Source organism: Drosophila yakuba, chromosome X (genome assembly GCF_016746365.2).
Source record: "Drosophila yakuba strain Tai18E2 chromosome X, Prin_Dyak_Tai18E2_2.1, whole genome shotgun sequence".
In the NCBI taxonomy this organism is placed as follows: Eukaryota; Metazoa; Arthropoda; class Insecta; order Diptera; family Drosophilidae; genus Drosophila; species Drosophila yakuba.
The window spans coordinates 3,959,738-3,980,786 of record NC_052526.2 but is presented as its reverse complement, the minus strand read 5'-3'; the positions used below and the strand labels follow the sequence as shown (position 1 = coordinate 3,980,786).

The 21,049-nt window shown below is 45.4% G+C and overlaps 2 protein-coding genes across 2 annotated transcripts; both read right to left on the bottom strand.

Moving 5' to 3' along the window:
- Window positions 1-260: 260 nt before the first annotated feature.
- Window positions 261-13,291, bottom strand: LOC6524213 (fizzy-related protein homolog). Its single transcript, XM_002100040.3, has 5 exons — window positions 12,998-13,291; window positions 9,329-9,702; window positions 7,195-7,447; window positions 1,792-2,025; window positions 261-1,728 (listed from the first exon to the last, which is right to left on the bottom strand). The coding sequence occupies exons 2-5, from the start codon at window positions 9,448-9,450 to the stop codon at window positions 901-903; spliced, it is 1,437 nt and encodes a 478-aa protein (XP_002100076.1). The 5' UTR covers window positions 9,451-9,702; window positions 12,998-13,291; the 3' UTR covers window positions 261-900.
- A 439-nt stretch (window positions 13,292-13,730) lies between these two features.
- Window positions 13,731-20,587, bottom strand: LOC6524212. The gene is made up of 3 exons (XM_002100039.3): window positions 18,787-20,587; window positions 17,227-17,674; window positions 13,731-17,159 (listed from the first exon to the last, which is right to left on the bottom strand). Exons 1-3 carry the CDS (start codon window positions 19,850-19,852, stop codon window positions 14,360-14,362), a joined length of 4,314 nt encoding a protein of 1,437 aa, XP_002100075.2. The 5' UTR covers window positions 19,853-20,587; the 3' UTR covers window positions 13,731-14,359.
- Window positions 20,588-21,049: the final 462 nt, after the last annotated feature.

Here is a 21,049-nt window from a genome sequence, read left to right as displayed (position 1 = left end):
TTTAATGCATTGCAACAGCGTAAGCCCCCTAAATATTCTTGAGCCCCCTTGGTCTACGCCCCTGGCCACGCCCACGAAGATGCGTCCAAAAGTTAAGTAAGAAGTGAAGCAAAGCTTTTCGCAGACAGGTGGCAGACAAAAGCTCGCAGCTTTGCGGGCTCCACACGTGTGGATTGAGCCCCCACTAAGCCGCTTAACCGTTTCGCGGTTTCAAACTCCACTAGGCCACTAGGGCGCACAGAACAAAAAAACAAGCATACTTTTTGGGGCACCTTTTGAAATTGTATACGTTTATTTAATATACATTGTGTGTGTGTTTGTGTGTATGAGTGTGGCTGGTGAGCGAAATGTGTTTATAAATGTTTGCATTGAAATAAAGTTAGTTACTTAGAGGCTAGCAAAAAAATATATATATATTTATATATAAATGTATCCAATTCTCTTAGGTGTAGTGTAGGTGTACCACAAGAAAAAAAAACCTTTAAGAAAAGCAACAAAAATGTTATAGATAGTGTGGTTTATAGATAGAGTGTGGTGTTGTCGTTCATTTTCAGTTCTAGTTGCAGCCATCTCTTGATGTTGTTCCATTTCTATCCTTCCTTTCATAAATTGCATGTGTTGCCTACGTAAATGTTGCTAATTACCGTTCTATACAAAGGACTTAACTTAAATTTATTTTAACTATTGCTGCTGTGGTAACTACAATTTACTAAACGACTGCCGAACAAGAATCGTTTGTGTGTGTGTAGAGCATATAAGCTCGATTAGTTAGTTAGTATCTGCTTGGTTTTGCTGATTGATGATTGGCTTGGTTGGTTTCTTTTGTTTTGTTTTGTTTTGTTTTTGTGTTGTGTTTGCCTTTGGCGCCTCGCTCAGTCTTCGCTCCTTGGATTATTGTCCTTATCTGATATTGGCAAACAGATTCAGCACGGACTTGTTCTCCTTCTGGCTGCGTGCCTTGCTGAATACGTTCCAGAAACGCAGCGTCTCATCGCCGGCACCCGTAACAATGGCCTCACCATCGGGACTCAGCGCCAGGTAGAGCACACGGTACGAATGGCCGGTCAGTTTGGCCACTTGAGTCAGCGATGGATACTTCCACACGAGTATCTGGTTCTGCGAGTAGCCGTGTGTGGAGACCAGCTCCGAGGAGTGCTTGGACCAGGCCAGATTGCATACCTGCGAGCCGGTGTCCACGCACTGCATGGGCTGGCCCGTCAGCGTGTTCCAGAATCGAATGCACCGATCCGCCGTTCCACCGCCGCTGGCCAGGAGTCCGTGGTGATGCGGCGACCAGGCGATCGCCTTCACAGCTGCCATATGCTCCGTGTATGATTGCACAGGATTGACGGAATGCTGATTCCACACGTACAGCCGATTGTCGTTGCCGCCGCTGGCCAAGTATTGATTATCCGGCGACCATTTCAGTCCGCACACCTCCTGCCGATGGCCGGCCAGGCGTCGCTCCGATTGCAGCTGCGGCGTTCTCGTGTCCCGCTGTATGATCCAACGGTCGCGGGAACCGCTCGACAGGATGTCACTGTTCCAGGCCAAGGCGCCCACACGCGCCGAATGCCCGTTCAGTTTGTTGATCTGCTTGTTGGCCGCCACATCCCAGACGGTCACGTAGCCGTGATGTGTGCCCACGGCGACGGTGTTGCCACGCTCGTTCCACGACACCGAGGTCACCGTATTCGCATCCGGACTGAGATCACACAGGCGGGTTACCTGAAAATCATACCATTAGTTTCAAGTTTCACGTTGCAAGTTCAAGCTAAAGCCAAGACTCACCTGACTGGTGCACGCGCTCCAGAGATAGACACAGCTGCCGAGGCCCACGGCCAGGACGTTCTGCGACGACCAGTCAACCAGGTTCAGATAGAAGTCGTCCTGCAACTCGGGCGCGTCCAGCACCTTGAAGGGAATGCGAGAGATCTTGCGCGTGGCCTTGCGCGGCGATCGCAGCAGCTTCTGGCTTTTGGCGCTGACCGGTGACAACGAGTACGGACACTCGCCATTGTAGTCCTGCAAGTACGTAAAGGAGTTAGAAATTAGGAATTAGATTGTATGCTAATTGCTGGCGTTACAGTTGCTGCAGCCGAGCAAGAAATTGCCAAAGCAAATGTGTCTCAATTGCGGGAGCAGCGCAGCACTTTGGAGTTTGCTTTGTTTGTGCGCCGCGTACTTGGCGTTCAGCAATTAACGCCAGCGTGCTAAGAGCTGCGACCGCGTCGCCATCCCTGCCCCCTGGTCATATGCTACTCCCCCTGCCCACCAACAGTCGCCAGTCAGCTCACCTTGTTCCATACACGCGCAAAAAAACAAAGACAATACAATAGCATTTCTACAAGCGATAGAAGTGAATCTACACTATCGATTCCAAGTGCAGCTGCAAGGTTTTTCTCGCCGTGTAGCCTGACAATTCGCATTTGGCACGCATTCCGCTTGGGCAGCTCTCTGCTCTCCGGCATTTGTTTGCATAGAAAATGCGGGCAGGGAAGTGTGTTAAGCGTATGCGTGAAGTAGGGCCAGTAGTCATAGACATTGGACCTCCGACAGCCACGCCCCCTGCGCCCGCTTACGCAATGAAATTACATTTGAAATGCGTGAGTCGACGGAAGATACCCATTTGCAACTAAGCGGAATTGTGCGTGCCCAGGCATTGCAAGATTGAAAATAGTTGGGCAAAGTTTTTTGATCCAAGTGCCAGATGGAAATGTAAATCAAATGGAAAACAAGGGTCAGGAAAGAAGCTTTCTCCGGCATAGTTTCCAACTGCATTCTATTAAAGCATGTAATGTATTCCGTATTCGTTTCTTATCCATGAAAATAGACTGGTCTTTCCACATGGCTACCAACTTGTAATCTTTGGTGTATGACTTCTGGAATTAAGGACGATAAAACTGAGGGAAATGCTGGTGTTGCGATACGAATTTGGATAGTAAGTCTTAGTGATTAGAGCTGTCAAGCTGACTAATAGTTAAACACTCATGCCATTCATTAGGAATTACTAACTACTATATACGAGAGCATATGTGTTTTTCAAGCCCGACACTCATTCAGTTCGCATATCGCTGTTCCACGATACATTCATTGCTATGACATGCAGTTGGTTTGCTGGAAACGCATTTGTCATTATGGGTTTGGTCAGGTTCTCGTTTTGCGATAAAGGTGGCAAGCAAACTTCCCGGCAAACAGAGCGTCCCAGATAAAGTGAACATGTAAAGTGTATGTACATATATGTGCACACTTTTAGGGTGAGATGAGATGATATGGGGTTGAGGTGCTTTGACCTGACCCCGAAAGACCCGAAAAAAGCACTTGACGTCATGCCACGACTCGTAATTCGTTGAGCGAATTAAAATTTAATTTAATTAACAGAGGATTGGCCCAACGAAATACACAGAACTTAATTACACAACTTGGATGGCAAGCTGCTTCTTACGTTTTTGTTTTTTCCATTGGTCACTTTACACTTTGGATGGAATTAAAAATTTGCTCACAGCCCAGAGAAGGCAGCGATTTAATGGTTTTTTTCTTCTGCGAATCTCAATCTATAAAGCGTACAAGCAACTGCCATTAAATTTAAATGCTTTTCGATGCCATGCGGCGTGAAGAAGAAAAAACCTCGAGAAAAAAAAAACCGGGTAAGCCTATTAGAAATTCAATTGCTAAAACGCTTACAAAGTTTGTGGCTGGCCGGAGGGGGATTACACACAGGGGGGAGGGGGAGTAGAGTGGCATTAAAACCCACTGACAAATCCGGCAAAAGGAAATCCGACAACTTGTGCGCGATTAAAATCGCACAGTGAGCTCTTGTCTCAACCTTGTGGCTTTTGCCTAATTTATCACCTATTTTTGTGTCCAATTTAAATGCCTAGTCTCTTCTCTCTGTTTTAATTATGATTTTCACTCTTATTTGGTTTAATTGTTATATTCAATAAGCAGAGCGCTGTTAATTACAGTACAGTCGGGTACAAAACAGCATGTCGCAGTGCCAGCAAACAAAAAACAGCATTCATTCAAGTCGCCCAGCAAACGCCAAACAAAAGACAAAAATGCGAGCTGTTAACCAAAAGTGACTAGGAAAAAAGAATCTTGCCGGCCGGCAATTGTTGGCTCTTTTATATATATATAGATATATATATATTTTTACTTTTTTATTTTTTTTGTTGGTGGGCGGCGCTTGAAGGCAGGCTTATAAATTAAACAAACAAACAGCCAACCAGCAGCGAGAACAGAGAAAAAAAAAAGCGCAGAAAAAAGAATGGAATTAAAAAAAGCGTGATTCCAACAAGAAGTGGCGATCGCAGAGGGTTAAGCAGAGCGGGGAGGGGGGATTGAGTTAACCCATGTTTAATGGTAATGTTGAACCTGTCGCGGCGATCGGACCAACTTAATCACGCTGCCACGAAAATAGTCATCGCTAATGCGATGTTAATGCAAATGTCTGCTGCATAAATTAATAATTATTATAAAAATGAAACGCAGAGTCAACAAAGGCAAACCATAAAAGATAGGAATAAGCTGCTGCTGCTTGCTTGCTATCTGTTTTCTATAATTCCACCTTAATGGCTATTCGAAATGGCTAGACATGACTAAAAAAAAATATACAAAAAATACACAAAAACAGGTGCACGAGATGTGTTAAATTAAAGTAACTCAAAGCGGTCGTGATTGGATTGTTGGCAAAAAAAAAAAGTACAAACAGTACTAGTAAGTACATAAGCAAGAACCGAAAGAAGGCATGTGGAGTATTAACTATATATATAATATATGCTATATCCGATTTTTAATCTAAAGAGAGTGCCACACACGCTGACTAACAATGATGGCCCATTCATTGGGCGCTAGGAATTCAATTCCAGCATACTTTGCAACTCGTCAATGAATTCACGACCAATCCCCTATTTTTCTTTTGCCTTTCAATCAAAACAATGGCCAAATGTCGAAAACGTCGAAAAATGTGTTGAGACCATATATTTTATGGGTGTCTACGGGACAACGAGCAACTACTACTACTGTAGACCACCGAAAAAAAACCTGGCACATTATTTATGACAATAAGTTTGCGACCGCACATAATTGAATTACATATCGTTTGTTGTGACCACAGGGGCGTATGAGAGATATAAGGGCTACATGCAAAGTGGGCGTGGCGTGTTAATTGCGTGGGCGTGATGTAGATGAATAACCGGCGATTTGTGGCTGAGTAATTGCACTACTACTCAAAATCAAAATCAAGTTACTCGACACTTGTTGCCAATTTGCGAAACCATTAGGCTGCAAAGAAATCAACTTGGCGTGGTCGCTATTTATCAAAAAAATATATATAAAACAATCAAATAATCCAAAGAAAAGGAAAAAAAGAGTGAGTTTCCAGCGCTGAAATGGCCAACGGAATGGCACACAGCAATCAGAGATCTCAGTTATTGACTCAAGTGCCGTTTTAGACCACTGAAGTAGTAGTTGAAGAGGGAGAATTCTTCTCCAGTCCAAACTCTCGACCACTTCAAGTTGCGTTTCCTTCTTTCCATTACCCACACACTCTTTAGTTGCTGCAGGGTATATGCAAAATGTAACTGAACTTAGTTCAAAAGCAGTGTAACAAACTCCAAACTGAAACTGTGAGATACAATCAATCTGTGAGATACAATCAATCTGTGAGAGTACATCTTGCAATCCAAGTAACTAGAAATAGAAGTGAAAAGAAACGCATCAATTTATGCAGCATCCAAAGCAAAGAGTATTTGATGCGTCGCATTCGAATAAATGATCACTATTCATTATCTGAAGTGAGTGCGTGGTGTTTAGCTCACTTATTTGTTTCGAACCTTTGTTATTTTCTGTTTCTGTTTGGCTGCCGATGATTATGATTTTGTCTACCGCTTCTGCTGCGGCGGCAGGCGACGTGTCAACTGTCAAAAATCAGTCAAAGCAAAATATCAAAAAAAGTCAAGAAGGGCCAACGACGATGGAGACGACGGTCAGCGGACGTGCCCCACACGTACCTCTTTATTTATTTTGAGGCAACATAAATCTGATAAGCGGGCAAATATGTCAGGTCTGCAATAATAATAATTACGCTGGTGATGGCGATGGCGATAGTGGTGATGTGGAAGATCACCGACGTTGCCACGAATCTAATGACAAGTGGCCATAGATACATAGTTACCCCCACTCCTAACACATCTGTTTTTCTGTTTCTATTTCCATTTCTATCTCTGTTTCTGTTTCTCTTTAAAGTTTGTGTGTTTGCCATCTATTTCACTTTCTGACCAAACAAAACACTTAAACAATCAGTCCACCAGCTACACACATTCGAATACAATTACATGGTGGCGATGGAGGCTTATATGGCTTATATGGCTTATATGGCTCATATGGAGGTTGGGATCTACGAACCATCCACGTTGGCCATCATCACGCGCACACCGAAGAGTGAGTGTGTTAACCTCGAGTTTTGGTCGTGGCAACTTTTCTCCGCTCAGACCAAAGCAAAGACTTTTCACACAAACCGGTTTCCATCGATCAATAGAAAGATGGTTAGATGGACAGAGTAGCACAGGGCTGAACTGGCCGGCAAGTAGTTTTCCCGCTAGGAAAAACCCTCGATTTTTCAGCAGTCAAGCAAACCAACAATGGGTGAAAAGACATACCATCTGTATGTACAAATATCATAACTAATGTTACGAGTTTTATACTCGTACAGAAATCAAATTCCCACGATCCGTTCGCTTTGGCGGTTTATTCAACTTTCCATTTGAAAACGCTGCTTTTTCATATCGCGCAGCACAAGAAAACCTCAATTAACACCGACTGCAAATTCAATTAAATGCATTCTGCAGCACACAATGCCCTGCGCAACCTCAATCAAAAGTCAAATTCGCTGACCTTTCAGCTTAGAGAATTCCGCGCACCAGAAAATCAAGTGGAGTTTGAAAAAATTAAACGCTTTCAGCTCCGTGTTCATTCGATAATTTCGTTATTATCCATGTTGTGTACTATCGTGCGATAGCTAAAATTCCGATAACTCCGATATACTCGATCTTTAAGAATTTCAGCCACTTGATGTGCTTGTTCCCTCCTCGTAAACTCGCGCAGTGTAAACTTAGCATATATATTAAGGAAAAGAAAAGCCCCCGCTGGAAATGGAAATGAAAACCCAGAGAGAAATGCTAATGAAAAACTCACCTGCTTGGTGGGTGACTGGTACTTGAAGAGACTCCGCTTGGCGGCCGGCGTATAGGCGTTCTCATTCCGCTCCTCGCCGGCGGTCTTCACGTCGTCGATCGCCGAGCCGAGGAGCTCATTCTTCAGGAGGCAGGAGTAGGCGAGACTATCGCGTGCCGTTTCCCCGCAGTCTCGCTGCTTCTTGCTCGTCTGCGGTGAGTTGTCATTGGACTTGTTGATCGACGCGAAGTTCGTCTGCCAGTTGTTGTACGCTCTGCACACAGGAAAAGATAGAAAACACGAAAATGTTAATGCTTATGCAATGAAAATGCCATTAACACCACAAACGGCCAAGGAAGCCATCTTAACCTAATCCCAATTCAAGCGATACAATTTCTATGATCATTTTCAACCTAAGCATATAGATGCCTCAACTTTTTTCTGTTTTTTAATAGAGTAAGTTCGCTTCGTTGCATAAAAAAGGTAAATAGAACATGAAAATGTACTTAGCCTTACATAAATAATTTATATCAAAATCACACAATGGATTCATGGGAAGGCAACCAACAGAACGCAGACTAAATAAATTTATGCAAACGCGTTCAAATTCAATTTAGCCATATCGTCTGGCATTTCCCCCTTCTATCACCTTTCCCCCCCACCATCAAAACAATTGTTATTATTTCTATCCATTAAAAGCATACAAAAAACGTGTGCAACGTGCAAACCAAAAAATTATTGACGGTCGAATTGTGCAAAAAATTTGCGAGAAACAACAACTAAACAATAATCATAATAACAATCATTTGCCATGAAATTTGGCCAAGTGTGAGAGAATTGCAGTGCACTGCGAAAAACTGTTTACGAATGCAATAAGCGTTGGCTGTTTTCGCCGTGCTACCAAGCTACCTTCACCCCTCGCACGACTTTACCCCCTTTTTAATGATTTCAGTTGGCAAACGCATTTGAAGTGCTCACTTCCACCTCGAATAAATCAAATTTCATAAGCGAATGGGGGACGCAATTTGAGCGAGGAGAAATATCCATATGTACATATGTGTACTATGTACCAGGTATACAAAATGCAGGCGCAACGAATGACAATTCAATAAAAAGGTTCAAAAAATACAATATACATATATATGATGTGCCACCTCTAACCGGAAACTAATTAAAAGTTTCAACGCAGAAAGTGACCAACTCGACGGTGTTTCTCCACTTTTTTTGTTCTACGGTGACCAATTCTTCGCAACTCTTCTCAACTTCTTTTCAAATCTTCTCAACTCTTTTCAAATATTCGCTGAACTCTCACGTCGTTTTGTGGCTTGTCGTTGAACCCATGTTGGCACACAAGAGTTCAAATTTCCCCGTTTTCCCATGAAGTTTTCAAGTTTTGAGCTTTTCGGTCAGTCAGTAGAGTCTTGTAGTCCTCTTAGTAATGTCTCTTTTTCACTTTTTCGTTTCTTTGCCTTGTTTCTTGTTGGAATTCTACGCGGAACTCATTAGCGAATAAAGCAGAAATGCCCAAGTTTTTCAGTTCGTCACTTCTTCAGTTATGAGTGCAAGCATTTACTTTAGTGTAGCTATAAGATCTGTATTATCTAATATCTGTAATATCTAAAATCTGATATCTGTATCTGTATTTTCAATTTACACCTTTGTAGCTGCACAGTTTTGCCCCATGGCATTAATTTCTATGTAAATCAACGCTGCCCATGTTTGTTGTTCGTGTTTGTTGCTACAATTTGTTTGTTTGTTGCTTCTGCAACCAGCTTTTGCGATTACCGTTAACTGAACGAGACGCAGCGCAGTCAGGGGGGAAATTCATAGGTTGCCGCCTTGAATCCGTTGCTGCTGCTCGTTGGTTCTCCGCTCGCCAGTTTTGTTGCCTTCTAAGCGGCAAAGATGACGTAGCAAAAAGAATAACGGCTCGTGCAGAGTTCAATGCACTCAAATAGATTTACAACACAGCGCTGGGCAGAGCAATCAACTAGCAGCACGTGGAAAATCATCATAATCAACTTGCAGCAAGTGGAAAATCACGATAATCAACTTGCAGCAAGTGGAAAATAATCACAATCAACTAGCAACAAGTGAAAAATCATCATAATCAATTGGAAAATCATCTGTGTCACCTGTGGCAACAGCAACTCACCTGCAGGGTATGAAGCGGTCGAGAGATGTGGGCGTGGTGGACGCCTCAAAGTTGTCGAACAGATTGCGGGCCACAGGACTGTAGTGCTTCAGGATGCGCTTCTCGTACTCGGGACTGAACATCTTAGCGGCCGTCGTAACTAGCCACTTGCCCTCGCCTGTTGTTTGATAGCAGCGCCTTCGTCTTCGCCTTCGAGTTGCAAAAACTCAACACAAATGTAACCAAACAAAACTTGCGCCAAAAAAACAACGAACACTCCAAAAAAAAAATCCAAAAAAATTACAAGTCTTGTTTTAGGTTTAAACGCGAAATGGCTGGTTTACGTGGCGTAGAAAATATATATACCATATATATAAACAATTTATATACGGGGGCTGCAAGAGAGGGTAAAAAGCAGATAAACATAATTAATTAGAATGGTGTCTCTATGTGTTTCGCTGTTGTATTTCGAATTTGAATAAAATTGTAATTTATTTGTGGTGTTTTTCGACTGACTACAGCGACATTTTGGCCTCAAAAGCCATTAATCAACGTCTGGAATTGAGTCTGGCCTCTTGGCTTTGGGGCCTTTGGGGCTTTTGGGCCTGGCTAATCGGCCCCGACAATTGCCTTTCTATTTACCCGGTCTTTTTCGCACCCATTTCGCTTTTGGGGGCGTATCAATCACGACTCAGAATAGAATAAACGATCGCGAGGAAGAGGCAGCGGGTGGGCTGTCATGTATTTTGGATGTATCTTCCCTCGGTTGCGTTCTGCATACCGAGAAGTACCCGCTAGGTTGACTCCAACGATCGCAGCTACAGAGCAAACGAAGCTTAGAGCTTTGGTTTAAATCTCGATTTCTGGTCCTTGGTCAAAATATGCAATATGATCGGCCCTTTTGGCCATTTTGGTCGCTAATTAGATCCGCCCCAGCGATCTATTTGAAATTCCGACGCCCCCTGCCCGCTTTTCCTGATTTTCACCTTTATATGAATGGCGTGCCCGGCGGTAATTAATTTATGGGCGTTAAGTGTTGCTTGTTTGCGACGGCGCTGCCGGATTTCCTCTGGCAGAGCGGTGTTTCTTCTTCAGGAACAACACAGGTTCCTCCTAGGCACAGCAGCGTAACCAGAAGCAAAGAACTTACTCAGGCCAAACACTTCCGCATCGGGTGCATAGAACTGCTTCTGCTGATAATGTTACTATTATTGCTTTGTTTTTGCTTTAGAAAATATATAGACACTGGGGAAGTAAAAACTGTAGACTGACAACTACGGACAACGGCCGACAGGTTACTGGATCCACTGATCCGCCTGGAAAGTAAAAACTCGGTTATGGCTCTGCCCAGCCCAGCGTTTCCCGGGCTCGAGTGCAGATAAGACCAAAGCTATTGATATTGACTCGCAGGTAACGCCCTCGGCAGGTACCCAAAAACCCACAACCCAAAACCCAGAATGTTGATAACTCGAATTGCCGATGATACGAAGTAAACGTTGCCTTCTTTAAATATCTACCCACTGGCAGACTGAAAGCCATGACTCAAGCCCCGGGCAGCAAATACAAGACGGTGACTTACGCCGATAGTCGTGAAATGGAGCCTACTGCGATAAGGTTCTCATACAAATATGGGGGGAGTTTTTCAGCTTTGGGGTAGGGTTTCCGTGTGAAAGTTGTGCTAATGTAAATACGAACGGGTAGGGAGTAATTCCAGTAAGGCTCCCTGGGGGAGGTTTTCCAATACGTATAATAACATAATCGCATTACAATTGATGACTTGATCACTTCCAACGATAGTGATTTGAGTTAGGATCAGTGGATTTGATTGATCTGCGAAAGCTAGTTGCTTTGAGGAGTGGGAATTGTAAAATACTTTCGTAAGCAAAACCAGAAAATTATATTTTCTGGGGTTGCTGCGCTGATGCCACCCCGTTTTCCAGGGGGTGAATTAACTGAACCCGTTCGCCCCCTCTCTGTCGCACCCACACAATGCATCTGCTGGAAGGTGACACGTCACTTTCCACGACCCCTACCCTCTCCCTCTCTTGCTTTCTCTGTCTTTCCGTCAGTGATCAGGGACAATGAACTTGGCCTCTTGTTGTTCCTTTCACGCTGTCTGTGATCTAAGACAATCTGTTTATGTTTCGTGCATGTGTTCGTACTATTTTTAGTGCATGACTTCCAGGCAGCGATTGGAAGTGGAAGGTCAACTGAATGCAGATAGAGATAATGAGCGCTCTGTGGGAGAAGAAAATGCCAAGGAAATTCCAGGCACTATAAATACGAAAATCCAGATATCGACAAATCGAAAACCGCAGTGAACGATAAGAAATCCGGGGGATGTGGTTATTTAAGTCTGCACCTCGCTGCGTTTCGTATTTTTAAATTCTACCTCCTTATCGTGGAACATTAAAGCTGGAATGATAACAGACCACGGACCACAGACAACAACAAAAGCAACCCCGTTCTCATGGGAAGGCGACTGCACGGGAATAATCGATGGCCGTAACGAAACAAAAACAAGAGAGAACGCTATAGTCGAGTTCCCCGACTATCTGATACCCGTTACTCAGCTAGTGGAAGTGCGAAGGAGGTCTTCAACACTGACAGTTTTTGGCGGTTTGTGGGCGTTCGAGTGGGCGTGGCAAAAAGTGTTTTGGCAAATCGATAGAAATTTACAAGACTAATACAAAAATGAAAAAATATCAAAACATTTTTCAAAAGTGTGGGCGTGGCAGCTTTCGGCGGTTTGTGGGCGTTAGAGTGGGCGTGGCAAAAAGTTTTTTGACAAATCGATACAAATTTACAACACCAATACAAAAATGAAAAAGTATTAAAACATTTTTCAAAAGTGTGGGCGTGGCAGTTTTGGGCGGTTTGTGGGCGTTAGAGTGGGCGTGGCAGCATGATTCGATAAACTTGCGCTGCGTCTATGTCCCTGGAGTCTGTATGCTTAGTCTCAACTTTCTAGCTTTTGTAGTTCCTGAGATCTCGACGTTCATACGGACAGACAGACGGACGGACAGACGGACAGACGGACAGACGGACAGACGGACAGACGGACGGACAGACGGACATGGCCAAATCGACTCGGCTATTGATCCTGATCAAGAATATATATACTTTATATGGTCGGAAACGCTTCCTTCTGCCTGTTACATACTTTTCAACGAATCTAGTATACCCTTTTACTCTACGAGTAACGGGTATAAAAAAAGAAAAAGAACAACAACAAAAAAATACGAAGAAACAAACTGCATTTATGTCAAGGACATGGCATCCAAATCGCAAAAAGCACACTGCGTTTAAATATTTAACTTGGCAATTTGCAATCAAATATGTTGTGGTTTTTTCTATTGTTATTGCTTTTCCTATTAGCCAGACAAGGAGAAGTGCAGAGGTGCAGATGGGGAGAGGAGAGGAGGAGAAAGAGAGCGGGGTGAGATCGTCTGACTCTCCGTCATGCTCCATCCCGCTCGCACACAATGTACAGCTAGCAATGGAAAATGTAAAAGGCAAAGTGTGCGGGAGAGCGGGCAGCGCGGGGTGAAGATGACGGTTATCTATGCCAGACATAACTGTTAAGACACACAGACGCAGAAAACACACACACACACACCCACTAGCAGACACTTTTCCACTTTTCCAGCTTTAGTTTTCGCGTAATCTAAGACTCTTCTGCAGACTTACAATTTTGAATGTTAATAGTTTTACGCGCTAAAGACGGTTAATTTTGATTTTTGGACAGCTGGACGCGACGCGAGTCCGTTTTTCGTTGTGTAAATTGCCGCTGCCACTTTTGGAAAAACTCTTGCAACTACCGCTTTTCGGGGGTTGTTGTTGTCGCTCGGGGTTTTCTTGCGTTTATTACACGGGCTGCTTCGTCTTGTGTCCGGTAATGCGCGATTTCAAGTTTGTCGACTGCCCGTGCTGCTTCCTACATTACAACAAAAAAAGTTACGTTTTTTTCACGCAAACAAGCCAGAGTGTGACTGTTCGTGGAGTGACTAAAACATACCACGCGGCATGGAGCGCTACTTCGTTGCAAAATACTGAATGCGACACTCATATACCGCATTTATAGCAAAACAGCTACACAAAACCGTTAGGTTTGAATGTTACAATAAATTCGCATAATACCTTTTTTATTAATTAATTAAAATGGAATATTGGGTAGGAGCAGAATTTTGAGAGCAATGATACTTTGTTCTCAGGTTTTGTTTCATTTACTTTGAAAAATAATATTTAATACGCTTTATAGTAACCCTTACCAGTGTAACCATGCTACATAGTAACCATAAAAATCCACACTTAGAACAATTACTTGTTTGAAATTTGAATTTGGTTGTCATAAGCATGAAGTAATAACATCAAATTGCCCGCATCCAATTGAACCCCCAAAGAAAATGCAAAATCCATTTAATTATGTAAAAATATATGTATTTCGTTTGAAAATGATGTGCGACGACATGAAAATTATATGCAAACGCCTTAGAAGCGAAGAACAAAAAAATTAAATGTTAAACCTTAAGATATTAGCATCTCTCTTGTTAGCTTAACTTATCAACTAGCTTAGTCAACTTAGCGTAAAACAGTAAATCATAAGAGACGAGATAAATACTTTCCAGTGTGCAGTACACTGAACAAATCGATTGAGTTCGAAAACAGAATAGTCATGTTGAGGAAAACTTTCGGATGTTGGAGAACTTCTTACTTCGGGCGATACAAAAAATATATATTACTATATAGTTCCTATTTACTATTTACTATTTTCTAACTGCTACTTATAGCTACACTATGAATTTGTTTTATTGTTTAGGCTTATATATCAATTTATATCAATATATATATTTTATGGGGCCTTTATAGCTTTCTATATGTACATGTAAACGAGTTATCCGATGTGTTGGTGTGTGTGTGTTGTGCACATAAAAAAATTGATTCAATTACACAATTTTGCGTAGTTTCAGTAAAGTAGAACTAGGATTTAAGGTTTTCCGTTGCATAGGATTTGTACTTGCAAGTTGCTCGCATGTTTCGTTACAATCTAGCCTAGCGCCTTCGCGTGGCGACTGTGGATGCGGACAAAGATGCTCCTCCTGGTCCCGCTGCTCCGCCTCCAGTTCCCGGTGATCCAGCTGCTCCCGCCGCCGCCGCCGCTCTGCTCCTGGCACTGTAGCAACTGATGGCCGTTATCAGATTGCCGGAATTACCACTGCTGCTGCGCAACGACCAGCGCTTGTTCAGGTGATCCGCCGCCGCCGCCAAGGCCGCCGTATACGCGCGCGTTCCAATCGCCAACGTGGGCACGGCTGCATTCAGTTTTTTCGGCGAGGGCGGCGGACGCGCCGAGATGGCTCCATTGCAGGCCTGCAGGCGATTTGGTTTCGCATTCGAGGCGGATGCACTGCCCACCAGTCCACTGCCGCTGGCACTGCCACTCAGTGTGCTGCGCCGCAAGCTCCTCCTTTGCTCCCGATCCTCGTGACTGCGTTTCAGGCGCCTGGCGCCCGAACCGGGCGTACCGCCGTTTCCCCTGGACGTGATGACCGGATTAGCTGGGCTGGTGAAGCCGGCTGGACTGCTGCCTCCGCTGGCTGGTGACGAATTGCTAGCGGGCGTGGCTGATCCGCCCGACGAGGCAGGTACATTTCTTGTCCTCAGCGTGCGCTTGGTCATGTCCAGACCCAGGCCCACACCCACACCGCCACCCAGGCCCATGCCCAAGCTGCAGAGGCTGCTGCGCAGCTGCCTCTTGTTCACAGCACCGCCTGCCGTCGAGCTGTGACTGCGACGGGTCATCATCATCGAACTGCTGGGCACAACATTGCCAGCGCTGTTTCCACTCGCATTGGCCACCACATTGATGCTTCGTCGACGATTGGCTGCCGACGCGGTATTGCTGCCGCCACCGGCCGATCCTCCGCCGCCGCCTACACGCCCAGCTGCTGGATTGCCAGATGCTCCGGCTGTGCCGCCGACCGTTTCACTGCTGTCTCCATAGGCCACAATGGCCGCAGCACTGGATTGTATGAAGGACTTGGGCTTGACATGTTTGAATATCTGCCGGCGACGCGTCTGCATGTGCTGATGGTTCTCATTGGGCACGTTGCGATAGCGTCGCATTTGGCGGATTCGCGATGCGGGCATAGAGCCACCCGGTCCACCAGATTCAGTGGGCAGAGCGTCAGCCATCGTCGTATTCGCCACGGCTACGGGCGAGTGCTCCGAGTCCTGCAACTTTTGAATGCGCTCGAATATGTAGTGCACCGCATGGGCGTCCTCTTTACGGATGTCGGCCACTGTATCCAGCACAGCAACGAGTCCTTGTTCCTGTTTGGCCTCCTGCTTCTTCGGCAGCTTCTTCTCCTGCTTGGCCAGAGGTTTATCCACCTCGGTCAGCATTTCCTGAACCTTCATCGGCTTCATCTTCTCCACAATCTGATCGGGCACCACATGAGATGGTGTGGCGGGCAACGTGGAGCTCACTTCATTGTCCTGCAACTCCTGTTCGTGCTGCATTTCTATGTCTATTACTCTGGACTCCGACTCCCGCTCCTCCTCCTCCTCCATCACTTCTCTTAGCGAAGCACTCCACTCGGTGGCAGCTGCGGTCACTGGGAAGGCAAACTCGTGCTGTTCCGAACTACTTATGGCCTCCACTTCCATTTGGTTCATTTGCTGCTCGCGCTGATGCTGCTGCTGCTGTTGCTCCAGGGCTACCTGCTCCTCCTCGGCACGCTCCTGCTGCAGCAGAGCATCCAGCTCGAGCAGCTCCGTTGGTTGTTGTGGCCACGATTCGGTCAGCCGCTCCCTTTCACGCCTGGTCTCCAGTTGGGTCAGCGAATAACCCTCTTGCTGCTGATAGTGCTGCTGCTCCTGGATGATCTCCAACATGCTGCGGTCCACCACAACGGGTGCGGAATGGGCCGTGGCTTGTTGGGCTGCTGCTTCTGCTTGTGCGGCGGCTGCAGCTGCTGCTGAGCGAGAGCGTGCCTCCTGTTCCTCCTGTTCGTTCAACAGCGAGTTGTACGACTCGGCGAAACTGTAGCTGCTCTCCAGATGCTGCTCTAACTCGCTCAGCTCTCGATTTTCAGCCGCTTCCGCTGGACTTATTGCTGGCTGGGCTATGCTGCTGCCATAAATGGCGCACTTGTCAATGCTGGTGTGGGAGTACAGGTCCAGTGTGGAGACATTGATTCGATCTGGTTCGGGATCGGGTTCCGGTTCGGTGACGCCGCTCCACGAGTTGTTGATGGTTGACTTGCGCCACGATTTTCTTGGACTAAACAAACTCTGCTGCAGAAGACCCACCGATTTGATTTCCTCCTCCTCCTCCTCCTCCTCCTCTTCTTCCACCGTTTCCTCATCTTCCTCCAGCTCGTCCTCGTCCAAACCGAAGTAGTCGAAGTCGCGGAAGGCTTCCGGAGGCGAATGCCGCTTGGCCAAGGCACTGTACGGCTGGTCCAGCACATACTCATCCTCCTCGATGATAAAGTCGGGGTAGTTATTCTCCACATCCAGTGGCGGCAGCTCCTCGTCGTCCTCCTCCAGCAGTAGCTCCACCTCCAGGTCGGTGTCGCGTGCCATCGCGGATTGGGAGCGTGCTGGCGTTGTGGGCGTGTTGTTGTTGGTCGCTGGTGTTAGTATCACAGTCACAACGGACGTGTTGTCCGCCCGCATCTTCTTGGCGGCCCAGGTTTTGAGGGCCTGATCCACCAGCGCCTTGCTGGGGTTCATGACGTCCTGTTCGTTGAGTATCTCGCCGATTAGATGCTCCTTCCGCACACTGTCCACCGCTTCCTGGGCGGTCACCACATTCCACAGGCCATCGGTGCCGAAGATTAAACATCTGCAGGGAAATTATTCAATATTTAGAAATCCAGCAGCGTAGCTAGCGGCGTATAGAAAATACTTACCTAAAGGTACTGGGATCGATCTTAACCACTTTGACATCTGGATCGGGACTCACAACGAACTCCTTGAAGCGGGAATTGTAGCTCCAGAGATCGCCCAAGGAACGAGCCACTGCCAAAAAAGGTATATCATCGACCAGGGTTCTGCGGCGAATGGGACCGCGATGCATTGGATCCCTGGGTCGGTTCCACACCACACGCGGTACACCCGATTTGATGGCCACATTGCCACCGGCTCGCTGGATTCTCGTCTTCTCCGCTAGTGACTCCGGCTTGTGGTCCGTGGTCAGTGGACGAGCGCGCCAGTTGCGTTCGCCTTTGTTCTGGTAACCCAAAACGATCCCAGAGTCACCCACATGACCGATGTAGATCTTCTCGCGACGCATGAAGGCCACTGTGGCAGTGGTGCCGGCGGTGCTCAGGTGCCCATTGGCAGTTCGGGGCCATTTCTCTGCGGGATTGCGAATGGGGAATACCAGATTATAGGCTTTTCTATACATCCAACCTAACTTTTATGTATGTATTATTAGTCTTATAGAATCGTGGGTGTTCTTGTTAAGAGTTGATGTGCAAACTACATAAAATGTAAACAGAAAACCTGATATACGCCAACAAAAACAATCCCAAACAAACTAAATGCATATTCAAAAGTAAAAGCTAAATTTCTACTTAGATATTTTATGAGACAATGAGTAATAGCATTTAAACAGCCACTTTACATCATGAAAGCAGTTGAAAAATCATTTTCCAACGCCCCTGGATTTTTGGCGCTAAACTGAATATTTCGGAATATCGAAATGACGAATATTGATATTTTCCACACAGATACACACATACAAACGTGTATCTGCGTTTCTGGCATCCCTTGAATTTCTGTGTACATTGTTTTTGTTATGCGAAGAGGAAATGGGCACACATTTATTTTCTTTTTCCCTTTCCCACTACTCGCTCTCTCACTCGCTCCATCTCTTTCGTTCTCGCATTTCGAAACGCCTTTGTGGGCTCGCGCCACCATACGGTCGTCCCGCTCTAACTCACAGTGGGGTTGCCATGCTTGGCGAGAGTACAGCCATATGGCAAGCCCGTGGAATATTCCACTCGCGATAACTAAGTGTGTGTGTGTGTTTGTGTATCTGTATCTGCTGTACTTGTATCTCTTTGTTGTGGGCTGACAATAGAGATGAGCAATTGAGCGATGGTTGAGTCATCGCCACGCACGGTTGCATAATTACCTAGAGATGGAAGACCCAAGGGAGCAGCTCGGGACTTGGGGTCATTATTTTTTTTGTGTGGGGGAGCGAAACGGCAACCCTGACAACGGGGACTTACGCGGTTTGAATGCCGCCAACTGGCAGTTATTTCATTTTTCGCGCATCTCTAACGGTCGCTTGGCAATGGCAAACAATTTGGAAATGAAATTGCATGAGAGAAGGCAAAAATACAAGTATATTATATATTCTCTTTCTATAGAGTTAAAAATCTTTATGCCAATACGGTGCATGACTTTTGTTTGGTTTCCCTCAACCTTAAGATGGCTTAGTTTCGCAGCTATTTCGTGCTCACCTTGTTCCCGCCACATGGCGAAATGTGTGGCGATGTATCCTTCGCGTATGGCCCGCAGGACATCCTCATCGTTATCGGACCAGAACTGCTTCTGCTTGACAATCTCGAGCATGAGGTGCTCCTTGGCGAAGAGCGCGGCCTCGGGACCGCCATGTCCGTCGTAGATACCAAAAAATGCGTATTCCAGTTCGTGGGTGATCGGTGATTCCTGGTAGGCCACCGAGAACTGATCCTCCATGTACTTCCGGCCGCCCTGGCTGCATTGTCCAGTTACGCGCATATTGACGCCCAGGGAGGAGCAGGGCGACGGATTGCCGGTGGAAGCGGTACTTCCAGTGGCGGAGCTGGAACTGGAATTGCTGTTGGAGCTGCTGCTCGAACTGGAATTGCTGCTGGAACAGCTCTCGGGAATCGATCGCGCTGGAACGATGGCCGCCGACCGGCGCAATCGACTTTGCGCCGCTCCCCCACCGCCCCTCGAGCGGTATGTGTTTGTTGTTGTTGTTGCTGCTGTTGCTGAGTTTATACGTTGTTTCTTTGGATTTAAAGGCTTGGCTGGTGATCCTCCCTCCACATCGACGACCATTTCCTCGGCTTTTGCTTCCATCTCGGTTACTTCCATCTCGGGAATGGGAATGGTGCTACTCTCTGGCTCTTCCTCTTCCTGTGCTCCTCCTACCGCTGCCGGTGCAACAACAACAACACCACTGTTGGCATCCAATGCTGAATGGCACCCACTGCTGTTGTTGCTGTTGCTGTTATTATTGTTATTGTTGCTACCGCCGTGGCGGGAAGAGGACAACTGCTGTCGCGAAGTAACGGAGGCTGTGGCTGTGGCTGCAGCTGTGCCGCTATCGTCTGCATAATAGTTAATAACATCGAATTCCACGAACGGCGCATCTGAGTCCTGGAAAGTACCGCTAGTCGCTGCCGTCTCCCGCAAACGAACTACCGTTCTTTCGATGGCCGACTTGATGAGGCATCTGTTGGTAGTGGTATTGGTAGTGTTGGCATTTGTGTTGGTATGGGTGCTACTAATGCTGCTCCTGTTATTGGCGGGCAACATCTTCGTTCCTCTGTTATTTTTGTGGTTCTCCCCCGTGTTTTGTTTATGCTGCCTGCTGCTGCTTCTTCTTCTTCCACCTTTTAGACTTCTCCGTCTCGCAGTGTTGTAATTTCCGTTGACATTTGGCACTCTCACACACACGTACAACGCAGCACAACACAAAAAAACAATAAAAATATATAAAGTACAAGAAGAAAAAGCGACTTAGGCCTTTCTCTATCCTGCTCTCGCTCTCGCAGCCCTCGCTGTGACGGGCAGTGCAAGCGAGACGACTATATGTGCTGTATGTATTTACGTTCGCCACCGAGCTTGGGTGTGTGTGTGCTCCATCTAGCGTATTTAGTATTTTGTATTTGCAATTGGCCGCCAAAAACCGATGAATTTCCTTTTTTTGCACCAAAACTAGGATGGAGTAGATTGTAATTTATGCTTTATCTTGTTTGAATAGCGTGGAGAAACAGCGCCCTTTTATCCACGACAAAAGACTCAATGCCCACGGCGCGCAGTTTCACCTTGATGATTTGTTGTTCACCAACATTTTCTGCTGTTCGATTTTTCCCACGACTTCCGAACACTTTGGTTTATTTTTTATTTTATTTAAATTTTTTGGCTGTCAGTACGTCCACATCCACACACACAACAAAATTCACGGTAAATTGTTTAACAAAAATTATGTTGGAAAAAAAATTAAATAGAAAGCGTGTGACCGTTGTGAAAGTAGAACGAAAATACCGCGCTCGATAGGCAATGTATAATACTGGTCGCTAACCAATCGATAACAACGATGAGGGCGTTGCATCCGATGAATGTATCACTAGAGCTTATTTTTTTAGTTTTTACTAATTTATACACTAATTATAGGAATACAACTTTTTTCGGATCCTTTTAAAATTCATCTACCGTTTAAAAGTAAAAAGTTAATTCCAAAAAAAAAATCTAGTCTCAATAATGATAAATAGTTGGGTTCGATATATAAATTATTTTATTTTATTTAGAAAGATTAAAAACTAGTTTCATAATCAAACTTAAACGTTTTTTAAGCATATCTTATGCAAATACATTCATATAGCTAACAGCAATGACCTTGATATTTTGTTATAGATTTCTATGTTTCAAATGGCAAAAAATAATACCATGAGCTACCGATACAAAGTATGATTTTCAATAGAAACAATTTTGTTAAACTCTGTATACGTT

Excerpts from the sequence above, each read along its gene's own strand:
- LOC6524213 (XM_002100040.3), bottom strand. The coding sequence starts at position 9,450 with ATGTTCAGTCCCGAGTACGAGAAGCGCATCCTGAAGCACTACAGTCCT. Across the intron at positions 2,026-7,194 it reads ACCAGTCACCCACCAAGCAG|GACTACAATGGCGAGTGTCC; the intron begins GTGAGTTTTTCA and ends ACGTACTTGCAG. Across the intron at positions 1,729-1,791 it reads GGAGCGCGTGCACCAGTCAG|GTAACCCGCCTGTGTGATCT; the intron begins GTGAGTCTTGGC and ends TATGATTTTCAG.
- LOC6524212 (XM_002100039.3), bottom strand. The coding sequence starts at position 19,852 with ATGTTGCCCGCCAATAACAGGAGCAGCATTAGTAGCACCCATACCAAC. Across the intron at positions 17,675-18,786 it reads CGCCATGTGGCGGGAACAAG|AGAAATGGCCCCGAACTGCC; the intron begins GTGAGCACGAAA and ends GCAATCCCGCAG. Across the intron at positions 17,160-17,226 it reads ATCGATCCCAGTACCTTTAG|ATGTTTAATCTTCGGCACCG; the intron begins GTAAGTATTTTC and ends ATTTCCCTGCAG.